At 36.1% G+C, this 15,765-nt stretch overlaps 1 protein-coding gene across 6 annotated transcripts in view; it reads left to right on the top strand.

Annotated features, from left to right (window-relative positions):
• Positions 1 to 1,138: 1,138 nt before the first annotated feature.
• NUP210L (nucleoporin 210 like) overlaps positions 1,139 to 15,765 on the top strand; it is a 68,689-nt gene continuing 54,062 nt past the window's right edge. For 5 of the 6 annotated variants that reach the window (XR_012062836.1, XR_012062835.1, XM_072946498.1 and 2 more), the window contains exons 1-7: positions 1,150 to 1,363; positions 2,856 to 2,992; positions 10,026 to 10,157; positions 11,072 to 11,165; positions 11,728 to 11,878; positions 12,999 to 13,131; positions 14,036 to 14,194. Coding sequence is in view for 4 of the 6 variants with exons in the window: in XM_072946498.1 (XP_072802599.1) it covers positions 1,167 to 1,363; positions 2,856 to 2,992; positions 10,026 to 10,157; positions 11,072 to 11,165; positions 11,728 to 11,878; positions 12,999 to 13,131; positions 14,036 to 14,194 (1,003 nt within the window). In the remaining 2 variants the exon portion in view is untranslated. Of the gene's footprint in view, positions 1,364 to 2,855; positions 2,993 to 10,025; positions 10,158 to 11,071; positions 11,166 to 11,727; positions 11,879 to 12,998; positions 13,132 to 14,035; positions 14,195 to 15,765 lie in introns of all 6 variants that reach the window. The other variant, XM_006214704.3, reaches the window with a different exon arrangement.

Raw genomic sequence — 15,765 nt, forward strand, 5'->3', positions numbered from 1 at the left:
AGACCTACTTGCTTTTGTTTCCTAATCCAAATGTGCTTTCTCCACAGGAACTATGAAGTTTGGGTAAAAATCGGGTCTTTGTGAGTAGTAACAGGATTTGATGTAGAGCACACACTTTGGAAGCCAACCAAAACTGGGATCAAAAACTGGGATCAGCTCTCAGAGGGGTGGGTATAGCTCAGTGGTAGAGTGCATGCCTAGCATGCATGAGGTCCTGTGTTCAATCCCCAGTAACTCCAATAAAAATAAATCTAACTACCCCCATCCTCCCCCCAAAAAGCCTCAGCTCTCAGACCCCTGGCTGTATATTCTGATACAAATCATTTAGTTTCATTATCTGTAAAATAAAGATAATAAGGATTGTTAGAGTAAATATGAAGATTACTTAATTTAACAGTGGCGTCTTCGAGGTGAACTATGCATTTTCCTTTACACGTGTATTATTTCTTATAAACCATAGGTTTATTAGGCTCTGTGCTCCCTAAACAACTTCAACAATATATGACATTGATTACGTATTATATGTGTGATTTTAGTAAACTGTCCTGAGACAGCCTTTGAACTGATACTCCGTTGGATATTTGGAGAAAACAAGTTAATTTAACAAGAAGTGCTCTTAGAGTATTTGCTTTCAGACAGGCTGTGAGTGGATAGCTTTCAAAGCTGCCTTTGAGACGCCAGTGCCTGGCATTTCCTGTACTCTGGCCTTGAGGCTGGACATGAATCTGACTTCCTAGCAAATATGACACAGCTTCCTTGACAAAGTCCAGCTGTTTATACTAGAGACTGGAAAATTTTTTCCGTTTATATGCACGGACCAATGCTGACTGAAAATTACTGGAAAAAAAAGGGGGGGGTGCTCTAGGAGCCAAAGACAAGGTAGGCGACAGAAAAAAATCAAACTGGGAGAAATTCTTTTGACTTTATGCTTGTCCTCTACTTAAAAAGATCTGCCACCCAATACTTCAGAAAGTAGCCCCTTAAGTGGGTTTGGGCCTTAAAATCTCCATAACGTTGGCTTAACTAGAGCGCGTCATAAAAACATCCCCATAATTCCGAGCCTGAAGGGGCGCCCGCCTCCTGCTGACGTCGTGCCTGCGGATTGGCTGGTGTTGGGGCTGAGGGCCCGGCTGTAGCTGAGCGGGAACAGAGAGCGGGCGGTCGCCATGACTGGCGCTGGATCGCCGGCGCCCCGACGCTTCGGGCTGTTCAGCTTACCTCTACAGCGCCTCCTGGTGCTGCTCCTGTTTTCTCTTGGGACCCCGGCCAACAAACTTAACGTGCCACAGGTGTTACTACCCTTCGGCCGGGAGCCAGGCCGGGTGCCCTTCCTGCTGGAGGCACAGCGGGGCTGCTACACTTGGTGAGGTGTGGGGAACACGAGGATATGTGCCCCCAGGCCACCCACTGAGGGTGGGAGGGGTTCACTCAGCGTAAGACGCCACAGGAATGCTGTGTGGTCACTCAGCCTGAAGGGCCTTGCCTGGGGGGTTGGGGTGGGGTGTCAGTGGGAGTGGAGTGGCCAACCCTCCCGGACGTCGCCTTTCCTTGTCTTGTGAGATATCTTCAGCTTATGTGTGGGGTCTTTATATGAGAAATTCTCAGGGTGTGAGACTGCCTTCTCATTGTGTGGGTTGAGGGGGTAGTCCCTGTGTGAAGGGCTATCAGGGCACAACCTTGTGGTGGAGGCCGCAGGCATTGGTGGCTCCCCAGTGTGAAGAACTTCCAGTGTAAACAACTAGAGTGAAAAGGAGTTCCCAAGGTCTGAGGAAATGTATTGAGGGGCCAGAGAGGCTTAGTGTGAGGGTTCTCCAGGAACTAAATAAGATGGGGTTTTCAGTGTAAAGACACAATTATTGCCTACTTAACTAAGCACGTTGCAGGTACTAATTCAATTCAGTCTTGTGAAGTAAGTACTATTACTCCCATTTTACAGATGAGGGAGCTGAGGCCCTGACACGATGAAGTATTAGCTTCTTGTAACATGAGAAGACTCATTTTGGGTGGAGATGAGACCTGCTTGTTATATATGTTTCCTCCCTTATATGAGAGTACCCCCTTGAAGTGCACACTCAACTTTGGGATAGTCAACTCTTAAGGGATGACTTTCTGACTGAGGATGAAAAGACATCATTTTTTTGGTGTGAGAGGGCCCAGCCAAGGAGTTGTGTGGTTTCCTCAGGTCTGAGGGAACCTAACTGAAGTGGACTGCAAGGTATCATAGGGTTCATTCTAATTACCATCTTCTAAAGGGAAGCACTAAGGTTTGTTCAGAGTGTAAGAAGTTCACCTTCCATTTTATGAGGAAGTATAAGGGAATCAGGCTTATAGAATGACCCAGTGTGATGTATTTCCTGACTGAGAGGATGATGCAAGGCATCAACCTAGCAGTGAAAGGTATTCCTCCCATCCATCCAAAAAATAATAATGATTTTAAAAATTGTATTTTGAGTGAGATTCACACCTCATAATTCAGGCATCATCTCCACCTTACTTGCAACAGCCCAATTTCTAAGATTGGAGGAAATTCATTCCTCAGAGTGTGAGAAAGCCAAGTCTCTCATTGGAAACACATCAATCCTATTTTTACATACTGAGGGAAGAAAGAATGTAACAATCTTATTTTAAATACTGAGGGAGGAATGTAACTTTGCAGAGGGATCACTGGAAAATGTTCTAATCAGTCTCTCCCTCTTAAATCTTGTGTCTCTAAGCAATGTTTCTACTTTAAAGAGTGTCATTTAAATACACCTGGTAGTATGTAACATGGGAAAACTATAGGAGTCTGTGTTCCACCAAAAGTTAATTTTAACCCACATTCTTATTTCATGCTCTTAAATATTTTATTCTGGCAGGCATTCCACCCATCATGATGCAGTAACTGTTGAGCCTTTATATGAAAATGGCACCTTATGTTCCCAAAAAGCTGTGCTCATTGCTGAATCTACCCAACCAATACGCCTCAGCAGTATTATTCTTGCTCGAGAGATAGGTATGTTGAGAGAAAACACACTATGTTAACAGTTCATCTAGAGTGGAATAATCTGGTGTCTTTTATAGATGGTTAACACAAATGGTGTTGGTGTCAAATGATAAGGTAAAAAAGAGGATTCTTGCGATGTAAACCCTAATTGTGGCATCCTACTCTGTGACTTTTTCTTTTCTTTTTTGGTATATCCAACCCCTGGTATGGTTCCTGCTACAAAGAAGAAACTCTGGTTGTTTGAATTAATGGAGAAAGTAAGGAATTACTTAGCAAAACTAGCTTAGGTGTTAAGGTCTGAGGTTGGTCTTGAGTGAGGCAAAAGGCAGTATAAAAACTAGTATTTCTCAAAGTGTCTGTCAACCTGTATCATCTGCATCATCAACATCACCTGGGAGCTTGTTGAAAATGTAAATTCTCGGGCCCCACCTTAGATCTGCTGTATCAGAATCCCTGAGGTGGGCTCAGGGATCTGTGTTTTTAACAAGCTCTTTGGGCAATTCTCATACATACTAAAGTTTGGGAAGCATTGCACTAGTCTGTTTTAGACCAGAGCAGTTTAAGAAATGCTATTTGTATCCAGAATCAAAGCAGGGCTCTTTGTATCCCTGAGTTCCTGGCATTTAATTGTCATATTGATAGGCCAGAAATATTTATATGGCTTTTAAATATTTTGATAAATTATATATCTATACTATATTATTAAAGAGACATTCAAGATATTTGGTGTACCATATTTCTTATAATTGAAGATGCCATCTATTGTAAAACTTTTTTAATTGAGGTGTAGTCAATTTACAATATATCAATTTCTGGTGTACAGCATAAATAGTTCAGTCATACATGTACATACATATATTTGTTTTCAAATACTTTTTCATTAGAGGTTACTACAGAATATTGAATATAGATGGTTCCTTGTGCTATACAGCTGAAACTTTTTTTTTTTTATTTATTTTGTAGGTAGGAGTTAGTATCTGCAAATCTTGAGCTCCAAATGTACCCTTTCTCCCTCTGGTAACCATAAGTATGTTCTCTATGTCTGAGTCTGTTTCTGTTTTGCAAATAAGTTCATTTGTCTTTTTTTTTAGATTTCACCTATAAGTGATATCATATCATATTTTTCTTTCTCTTTCTGGCTTACTTCACTTAGTATGACAATCTCCAGGTCCATCCATGTTGCTGCAAATGGCATTATTTTATTATTTTTTATGGCTGAGTAGTAATCCATTGTATAAATATACCACAGCTTCTTTATCCAGTCATCTGTTGATGGACATTAGGTTGTTTCTCTGTCTTGGCTATTGTAAGTGGTGCTGCTGTGAACATTGGGGTGCATGTGTCTTTTTGAATTAAGGTTCCCTCTGGATATAAGCCCTGGAGTGGGATTGCTGGATCATATGGTAAGTCCATTTTTAGGTGTTTGAGGAATCTCCATACTGTTTTCCATAGTGGCTGACATTCGCACCAACAGTGTAGGAGGGTTCCCTTTTCTCAATACCCTCTCCAGTATTTATCATTTGCGGACTTTTTAATGATGGCCATTCTGACTGGTGTGAGGTGATACCTCATTGTAGTTTTGATTTCCATTTCTCTGATAATTAGTGATATTGAGCATTTTTTAGTGTGCCTATTGGCCATTTGTATGTCTTCATTGGAGGACTGCTTTTTTAGGTCTTCTGCCCATTTTTGGATTGAGTTGTTTGGTTTATTATTAAGTTGGGTGAGCTGCTTATATATTCTGGAAATTAAGCCCTTGTCAGTCTCATCTTTTGCAAATATTTTCTCCCATCCCATAGGTTGTCTTTCTGGGTTTTTTTCTTTTTTTTCTTTTTTGGTTATCTTTGTTTTGCTTCTGGTTTCCTTTGCTATGTAAAAGTTTTTAAGTTTAATTGGGTCCCACTTGTTTATTTTTGTGTAAAGCTGTCTTTAATGTACCATTAAGAAAGAACAACATGCCAACTACACTGTGCTTTTCTTAACTTAGAGCTTTTACTTTATGCCTACTGTAGAACTCTTTGATTTAATTAGATGGTTATTTTTATTATGTATTACTCTTATGCCTAACAACAAGGAAAATATGAATAAAATAAACTGGTTAAAATATTCCAGACACTACTTTAACATTTCTGCCTCATCAGAATCACTTTTTGACTAAGAATCATTAGAGTTTGGGTTTATACCCATAACATCTTCCTCAGTGCCATGGAGACTGTTAGTGATGTAGCATTTCTTAAAATAATCAATTAAAAACAAAAATATCTAAAAGGTACGAGTTTGGACTCATAAGTTGGCTTTGCAATTATATAGAGCTGGTCTATTTTTGTCTCCAGCTTTGAAAAGGGTCCTAGCACATCTGAGTCACCACTTCTCCCACCCTGTCTCCTTAACCATATGGTTCCTAAGGAAAAGAGTGCTCCACTATTGTGTTTATTTTATTATTTTTTTATTGAAGTATAGTTGATTTACATTGTTGTGTTAGTTTCTGCTGTACAGCATAGTGATTCAGTTATACATATATATATATATATATACTCTTTGTTATTGTAGTTTATTACAAGTTATTGAATGAAATATACTTCCCTGTGCTATACAGTAGGACCTTGTTTATCTATTCTGTATCCAGTAGTCTAAGTGCTTCACTGTTGTTCACCGAGTTTTCTCCAACTACTAATACCCATTCTGCAAGTTTGATGCTGGCCCTTTTAAAGTTCTCACGTATGCAGTCAGTGACAACTATGTCATGACTGCTGCCTGACTGACAGCAATTCTTAGATGTCATCAGTTATAAGATAAAATCCCAATTTCAGAGATGTTAGAATGCCAAAAAATGAGTGTCTTAGACTCAGTGAAATATGAAATCTCAATGATGAGAATCTTTGAGGACCATGTCATGCAGGGCAACTACAATAAATACAGAAGCATATCAAGATCAGAAAAGAAGCATTACTTTGGTCACATATACTATTTTTAATGTAATTCCTCTTAACTACATAAATGCATTCTGATACAAGATTCATTCACATAATTGGTAGGAAAAATGTCAGATCTGGCTCTCAGCTTAGTTTTACCTGATTTGTAAATATTCCAAAGCTTAATTTAGAAATAAACTTCCCTAATTTTGCTATTAACACAGTTGGGTACATAGACGATGAAGACTCCCAATGATCAGTGGCAGTCCTGGTATTCTAACAGGTGCATTCTCATCTGAATGGGAACTGGCACTCTGAAATGGTGGGTAGGGGAGGGTCATTTCGAAAGGAAAGAACGTACCTAAGAGAAATTGTTCATTTGTTAGACAAATATTTATTGAATTGCCTACTAACTACAAGGCATCTGTAAAGGTAAAAAGATGTAAGCATTCCATTGGTGTTTAGGCACTTAGAATTTTGTTTATGATGTTTTTGGTGATAGAGTAGTAAAATTAGGGGCTAAGACAGAGATGATGGATAGAGGTGAGAGACTTGAGGTGGGCATGTTCTATTTGGTAAGAGTGCTAGATTTCTTTTGATTTTTTTGTTTTATTTTGGCTAGATATTACCTCTATTTGGTAAAATCTTTAAAAAATATATAAAAGGTTATATAGTGAAAAGTAAATCTCTAATCTAATTTCTCCAAGAGACATCCACTTTTCTGTATCCTTCCCGAGGTAGTCTATGAATACATGTATATGCCTTTTTGTAGTGGGATATCTAGATTTTTCAATCTTAGATTCAGGACAAGTAGAAGAGTTTGGAGATGAGGGCATAATTTTATATGAAGAAGCTCACATGGAGGATGAAGAAAGGGTTTGGACAACTGGATGATTTTGGTGGAGAGAATGTAGAATGGGGTGATCAGTATTTTTTGCACTGTGCTCAGCATTGGTTAACGTTCAGTAAATACTTACTGTTTGATTAGTTGCTGCAGTGGATTGTAATTATACAATCAAGAGGAGTTGATTTGGAAGCTAGGACAAATGCAAGAATCAGAGCAGGCAGGAAATATTTGTTATTTCTGCTGTCTCTTTTTTTGTCTGTGGCTCTCTATATATCCCTTTGGTTTTCTCAATCTTGTCTTCATTCTCTTTATTTTTTCTTCTTCCTTCTTCATCTTCCTGGGTCAACTTTTCTCTTTGTCTCATTCATTTTTGTTTATTACCTCATTCCTGTATGGGCCTGAAGTAATATGGGCATGTAAATAAGAATATTCATTATATTACTTAATAAAGTTATTTGTTTTTACCTTTAAAAGCAGGTAAGTTAAATGTTTGATATTTTTCCTAATCACTCTAAATTTACTTATAAATCATACAAGGTAATTTTTTTTCTTTATGGTCAATGGCCCCGTATTGAAAAGCTTTCAGCTACTGAAATAGTCAGATGAGTAGGCATTGTGTGCACAAACTTTTTATGTTATTTATAGAAGGTCACAGCTGCTTCTGTTCTGCCATTGCTCTGCACATTTCTCCACAGAAGATAAGGATTTAATTTCCCATTTAATTAATGCTTTATTATCCAATGCCTGATTTTCTGGTGTATATTATTTAAGCTCACCCTTCTCTCCTTTACCATCCCTGGAACACCTCCTTAATGGTATATTCTACTAGCAGATCCTGTGAGATTTCAGCTTCTCTCGGTTCTTGTCCATAGGCCTCATACCTTGGCCTTCAGGTCTGTTCTTCAGTTAAATGTTAATCAAGTTGAAGATTGATTTAATTTCCAATGCATTTTATTTAAAAAATAATTTTAGATTTACTGAAGAGAGGCAAAGATAATATAAAGATTTCCCATATACCTTTCACCCAGTTTCCCCTGATGTTCCAGTAATGTCGTTTTTCTGCTCTAGGTTCAATTAAGACATCACATTACTAAACTAAATTGTCATGTTTCCTTAGTCTCATCTGATCTGTGACAGTTTCTCAACTTCTCCTTGTCTTTCATGACCTTGACACTTTTTTTGTGACACTGATTTTTAGGAAGAAAACCACAGAAGTGAAGAAGCCTTTCATTGCATTACATCAGGGGGTATATGATAGTAACATGACTTATCACTAACGATTTTAACCTTGATCAGCTGGTTAAGGTAGTGCTTATCATATTTCTCCACTGTAAAGTTACCATTTTTCTCTTTCCATATGCTATTCATTAAAAATGATCACTAGGTTCAGCCCACATTCAAAGGAAGATAAATTAAGCTTTACCTCCTCGAGGGAGATGTGTCAAAGAAATTTGTGGACATACATTAAAAACCACCACAGTAACTAATAAATATTTGGGGAGATACTTTGATACATCATGTTTCTCTTTAAAGTTTAGCCCACTAGTTTTTGCATTTATCCATGAATCTTGCCTGTAGTAGTTATTACTATGGAGTTCTAATGGTGATTTTCAATTTCCCTCATTCCTTCCACATTTATTAACAGCACTCTTCTGTATGAAAGACATCTTATGTCTTACAAATAACTTATTTATTCGTTCATTCAGTATTTACATAAATTTTGACTCATGGACATTTGTTTTAGTTTTGGTTTATAATTCAATACTATCGTAATTCATTTTGTTACTCCAGTTTTTCTAGCTTTGGTGATTGGGAGCTCTTTTGGGTTGGCTCCTGTGTCCTTTGGGCTTGCCCCCATTTTAATTAAGCAATTAATTTTAGTACTTCTTACTTCCTAGCACTACAAGGTGAACCAGACCCATCTTGTATTTTTCCTGCCCGGTCATTTCCTCAGAATTCTGTTTCTTTTTGTTAGAGAACTATATTTAGAAATCAAGATCTGTTTGCTACTGTATTCACGGCTACTGAGTGTCACTGCTTCTGGGCCCTCTTAGCAGACGAGTGCTAGGAAATATATGTATGTATACTAACCAATGTATGTACCCATATCTGTACTTATTTCTGTATCTATCTATCATGTATATGCAACATGACATGTATTAAACATGAGCTCATACTGGTATCTTTGGTTCTAATCCTATACCACAGGGTAATTTCTTTCTCTGACAGTGAGAAACCTGACACTCATTATCTGTAGTATATTTACTTATTTGTTGAGCTCTAATATAAATATAAAGTCGTTTCAAGATGATTAATTCAATTTTATGTTTCTTATGAAAAGGAATATGGTTTTTCCTGAAATAGCATATTTTGATGTTTCTTAGCTTTTTTTTGAGGGGCATTTACCTATGTTATCTGATTCACATTCTCCTTTAATTAAAAAATTCCATAAAAGCAGATCTACAGCTAGGGACAGAGTTTACTCCTGATGTCCATTGGTAATTAAAGGTATTGTAGTGATAGTTACTTTGTTTTCTATTTCTTGTAGATGAAGCTAAAACTAAAATGTATAGTTATAACAGCAGAACAGATTGGCTACGTAGGTGGTTCTCTTAACACATGGTAAATGTGACAGGTGGGAATATTGTTAAAAGATAGTAGAAAATAATTTTTATTTCATCCTCATTTTATTCCATACTGTTTGGATTTGTGTTTCTGAATTTCATTATGGCTATATTGACTGGAACTCTAGTTGGGTCTAATAAATGGTTCCCAGGCTTTTTAATCTCATGGTCCAGAACACAAGTTTGAAAGAAATAAAGTGAGAGAGAGAAATTTATTGGCAGGCAGGACTGACATATGGTTGCCACCCTTTTTCTTTCCTAAATAAATACATTTTTTTAGAAATCTACTCTTATCATAATTTCATAAAAGAAAAAATGTTTTAATACTTCAAAAGTAATATAGAATGTAAGGATAAAGTATGTTCCTTTAAAATAAATACATTTAATTTTATTACTATTTTAAAATTCTTTTCTCATTTTTCCATGGATGAATGAAAACATCATTATAGATCAATATTTGGGAACCACTGGTCTAGTGGCTCTTTTTGTAAACAGATGCTCTTATATTTTGTTGCTGTGCTGTTTTCTTCCACAGGTTCAAAGGAACTGTTACAGCCTTTCTTTTTCTTAATATTTAGAATAAAACTTATGAGTGTGTGAGATATTTAATAGATTCATGATCTGTTGAATTAAATTCTCAGTTTTTGGCTTCATCGTAGTGACTGACCATGAACTGCGCTGTGATGTTAAGGTTGATGTGATAGACAGCATTGAAATTATATCTCGATCCCGGGAACTCTATGTAGATGATTCACCACTGGAACTGATGGTGAGGGCATTGGATGCTGAAGGTAAAGAACGTCAGAGGATTCAACAAAATTATGTAGAATAAAGAATACTCCTTTGTGTTTGGCACTTGGAAACAGCAACTTGAGAGATAAAAGTAAATTGGAAATAATTTTTATTTTCTCATATGAAGTTCATGTACATGAGGAATTAATCATTCTGAGGATGGTTTGGTGTTTTAGCTACATACTTTCATAAAAATTTCCTACTATATTTAATTATTGGTTATCTCAGAAGTTTTCTTAAAAATCCAAATTCTGCTGCTGAGCTTCTGCTAATGGTCCCTAGATCAGCAATTAAGAACATTTTTTAGAATTTATTATGAGCTCTGTTTTGATCAGTTTACTAGCTATAGGCCAGGAGAATTAAATGTAAACCTGTGAAAAAGTTTTATAATTTAAAGCTTATCTTTCTTGATACTGATTTTATATTGCTTTTTAATATACTATACTAATGCTATATTACGTAAAAAACATTTAAATGTATTGCTTTCTTTGTAAGCCAGCAAAGAGTGTTTTTTTAAATCTGAAAAAATGAATATATTAGAAATATTCGAATCAAGTTTTTATTAAAAATTTGTTGAAGGGACCAGGATGTAGGGATGCCTGTCAACCCTGAGTGAGACTATAAGGTGGACTTTATAGAGAAAGGAACAGAAAGAGTGCCATAATTTTGTCAACTAGAGGTTAATCAGGTTGAGTCCTTTTTACTTTCAGAAAGCTTATGCAGCAACAGCACTTATATTGTTAGTGTAGGGGTCTTCCTGGTATATGTGTTTTAGTTCATTAATGATAGTGCTTCTATTTGTTAATGAAGGAGGCCTAAAAGTAAGTCTATTTAAGTTTCCCTTTCTTGTTAAAGATACCTGAATATTTTTAAATATGTGATTCTGTTTGTCTACTTTTGGCTTGCTCTACAGGAAACACTTTCAGTAGTTTGGCAGGGATGATGTTTGAGTGGAGCATTGCCCAGGATAACGAATCAGCAAGAGAAGAACTGTCTAGCAAAATTAGGTAATTTTGAAGCCAAACAACCGTCTGACTTTGAAGGAAACATCTACCTTTGGGTGGTATACTTAACAGTGGTCATTTGTGTGGGCTTTGATAATCCTTTTGTCTGGACTTGTTTGGAACAGATAAATTTACCACGGGGAAATGTCTTTGATAGAATGACATATGGTATGGGTATAGGTGCCTTTATCATGGCTTAATTTGAGCCACTGCAGAGGAGTTCATGAGCTGGGGACTATACAATTATTTGGGTCAGGTGTGTCTTCTGGCAGTTTTGCTGTTCAAGCTATCTGCACATGTGAAATACAGTGAGTGGATAACAGTATGAAATTTTGTCTTCAGTACCAAGTAATAGCTCTCAGACAATCCAAGTTTTAGTCTTACAACAGTTTTAGCCAGAAGCATATTAAATTCTTTCCTTCTGTCTAGTCCTTGTGGGAAACAAATTTTTAAACTTTTTACACTATGTAGACATTGAAGAGACTGTTTAAAATCTCTTAGGGCCTTTTGGAAGAAGATGAATTGTTTGATTCTACTAGAGACAGACCTTATTTTATCTCTTTAGGATTTTGAAATACTCTGAAGCAGAATATTCTCCCCCAGTGTATATAGCTGAGATGGAAAAGGAAAAGAAACAAGGAGATATGATTTTGGTGTCTGGGATTAGAACTGGTGCTGCTGTTATAAAAGTTCGAATTTATGAACCATTCTATAAGGTAAAAAGTTCATGCTATAAACTTGCATTTAATAGTCTTCCCTATGCAAAATATAGTTTATGTTTGTCTATAGTAGAAGCCGTCTAACCTGATGTGATTTGGGCCAGTAGTTGGTCATTTATTTGAAAAAGTCATTTAAAGTGGATAAACAATTTTTAAAAACTTGTCTTCCTAAAACATGTTATTACCTAATTACTATTACAAATACAACTGGCATTTTCTCTTAAAACTTGTAACTGCATTTTATTCATCAATTCTTTGGTGTAAGCCCAAGGCCTTTCTTTGGCTACAGGTTTTCTGGTTAGAAATATACATACTCATTCTTGCATAAATTATAATTTCTAGTTTCTTTTTTTTTCATTTTTATTTTATTTTATAATCAAGTGAAAAATTAGACATGTGTGAAGCAATTTGAGTACAGAATTCTGTATTTTTCAAGGATTTTCCCCCCAATTATTTTACATTTCTCACCTACACCTAATTTGATAGTATATTTTAGCAACTTGCCTTTAACTCCTTTTCAAAACATTTAAATTTTTTATAGAAATAACAACTATCTTTTTGTATAGTTAAAAATACATATATAGTTATAATTAAAAGTGCAACTGACATAAACAGGGTTGGGAAAAACAAATGCCTTTTGGTAAGCCTTTAATTCAAATGGCAGGGACTTGTGCGTGGACATCCTAGAAAGCAGCCTACTAACCTCATTTTGGGTAAAACTTCACAAGAATCAGTATGTTCAACAAGGAATATAGAGTAACAATCTGGAAAGTCAGTTCACAGGAGGTTGGTTAAAAGAATTTCTGTGACATATAGTTAAGTCTTACCTTTTCCCATTTCAGCATACTTTCCTTTTTTTTAAAACCTACTTGCTCTTCTCCTTTAGAAAGCTTGTCATTTTTCATTCTTTGTTTGAGTGACTTAGTTAATAAGTGACTTAGAAAGCTAATATCATATTAATATTCATGATCACTTTTTAAGGCTAACCAAAATTATGACCTGTGATTAGGAAAGCATTTTTAATCTTTATAAAATATTTTAGAAGAAACTTATTACAAGGAAGATGACCTTGAGGATTTTGCCTGTGGAAACTCTGTTTTTTTCCTTCTTCTTTTAGAAAGTGGCAGCAGCACTGATACGTCTGCTTGTTTTGGAGAATATATTTCTTATACCATCCCATGATATTTATCTCTTAGTAGGAGCATATATTAAATACAGAGTTGCAAAAATGGTTCAGGGAAGAATGACAGGTATGGTGATTAATCTTTTCCTAAGATAACATTTTCCAAACCCTTTCTGCTGATAAGAGAAGCAACTCCACATTATGTATGAAAAACACTTCTTTGTGTTTTTAGATTTTGTGATAAAGTACAGTCAACCCTTGAACAACATGGGTTTGAATTGTGCAGGTCCACTTATATGCGGATTTTTTCCCAATAAATACTGCAGTATCATGCATGGTTAGCTGAATGTGTGAATGCAGAACTGGGGTAATGGATGGCTGACTAGTATGTGGATTTTCCACTGTGTGGTGGTGGTGGAGGGGGCCGGTGTCAGTGCCTCTAACTCCTGCGTTGTACAAAGATAAACCATATTCCTTAATTACTATACTTAAGCTAATACTGAACAGAGATAGTCCCCATATCTTGAACAGGCTAATGCTATTGTTCAGTTATTATTCTTCTTTTGTGCCCATAGGCATCTGAATTGTCTATTAAAACAAGCAAAAGTTTACTAGCTTTCATAGGGCAAGTGCAGAAACTTTACCACAGAAGGGACCTGAATGATCTTTGCGAAAGTTGTTTCTTAAGAAACTCAGGTCATTAACTGAAAACTTAATACTCTGTTGACCCCAAAAGCCCCACTGAGTTTATAAAGCATCCGTTAGCATTAGTCTTTTACTTACTTACCTAGTCCGGATCCCTTCTCCTCCTCTTGGTTTACTGGTTTTTAAGAATACAAGCAATATCAACAATAAACTCAGATAGTATTCTCCCCAAAATGGCTACATGTAGAAATTCATCATAGTGGGAAGGAAATTAAAAGCAGATCATGCTCTTCTTTAGGCCTGCTTCCTCTTATAATCCAATAATACACCATTGTCTGTTGGAATGGCTGCTCTTGTTACATTTATGTATCTTTCATGTCTTACAGAGGTGGAATTTCCCCTGGAACATTATACACTGGAGTTGCAAGACCATAGAGTTTCATGTAATGTGTCTCTTTCTGGGAAAGTGGCTTTACTGGATGAGAAAACAGCCATGGTGACTGCTGTCCAGCTGGGCCAAACTAACCTTGTCTTTGTCCATAAAAGTATCCTTTTGTTCAAGTTTTAGCTGTCAATCTATGTTTCCTGGAGCATGCTGGACATGTTCCTTGGTAAAATAATTTGTTAAGCATGATTATAATACTATTACACATTTTCTGTAAGTTCTACATTTAACCAAGCACTATAAATTATTGTCATAATTTCTAACAAAGGGTAGGGAGAGAAGAGTATTTGGAACTTGGGATCTGTTGACTTCAGAGCTTATGTGCAATCTCAATCAAATTCTAATTAGGAGACTGGGGAAAAATAGAGTTTGGAGGAATTGTGTAAATTTTATTTAACTTGTTCTTTCCTGTTTTCACATGAATAATTGAGAAAAGATGGTATTGTCTGTGGTAGATAATTAATATTCATCAAATTGAGTCGAGAATTTTTAAAAATTCACTAAACCTGCTATGTAAGAATTGAACGAAGAGAGATACATAGAGCTCTACTATAGTCAATGGAAACAAAACAGTATAAAGATTTAAATGATCAGAAAATTGAAATTTTCAGAGAATTCAAAAAAATCATAAAATTCTCTCTCAGTGTTTGATTTTAAAATGTTTCCTATTTTTTGAATATTTGAATCCCAAATAAATTCATTCAGCAAATACCTATCTGTTTCTCCTGTATGTTCAACGTTGTTCTAAGTGCAGAGGATACGAACTGTTATGCTCAGGTAGTTACAGAAGTCCTCTCTAAGGCCACATTGAAACAATGAACCATACAGATATCTGGGGGAAGGAGTGCCTGGAAGAGGAAACAGCAATTGCAGAGGTTCTGAACCAGGAGCAATTTTGGCATGTCTAAAGAAGGGCAAGGAAGACGCTGAGGCTGAGTGCAGAGTCGGGAAAGTAGTAGAAGAGGTAACAGAGTAGGAGAGCAAGTGAATTGTGTAGGGCTTAGTAGGCTTACTCTGAGTAAGAACCCATCAGGCTTGGAAGGTACAATATGTTTTGTAGAATAGTGTTAATTAGCTGTTTATATTGTTTGTCTAAAATATATTGAGGAGTTTTGGTTCAAAGTTGTTTGTTCTCTAGTCATTTTAAGGTGCCTAGGGCATTTGTCAGCAAATACAGTAGTACCTACAAAATACATCATTTGATATTTATTGAACCATAGCTCTGTGTCAAACACTTCCCTGAATTCCCCAAGCAGATTTGCCATGATTTTTTTTTTCATATTCTCAGTTCATATTGGTATTTATTCCAAAGTAGTAAATACTAAAATATTTATAAATTATATTTATCTATTTATATGTCTTTCTTGAGGACATGGATGGTGACTATTCATAATTTGTTCCAGCATCTGGTTTAGGATGGCTGGTGGTACTGCTCATAGAGATAGGTAATATAAAAGAAGGAGCAGGTTAAGGGAAAAGAAAACTAGTTTAGTTTTTCACACATTAACTTGAAGTATCTGTGGGATAGACATCCAAGCAGAAATTTTTTTTATATCTCTGGAGGAGAAAGATTCAGGATGAGGGTAGATATTTGAAAGTTATCAGTTTATAGACAGGTGTTAATTGAAGCTATTATTGTAGACAAAAGTCAACTAGGGAGAATATATGGAG

The sequence above is a fragment of the Vicugna pacos genome, chromosome 21 (assembly GCF_048564905.1).
Source record: "Vicugna pacos chromosome 21, VicPac4, whole genome shotgun sequence".
Lineage (NCBI taxonomy): Eukaryota > Metazoa > Chordata > Mammalia > Artiodactyla > Camelidae > Vicugna > Vicugna pacos.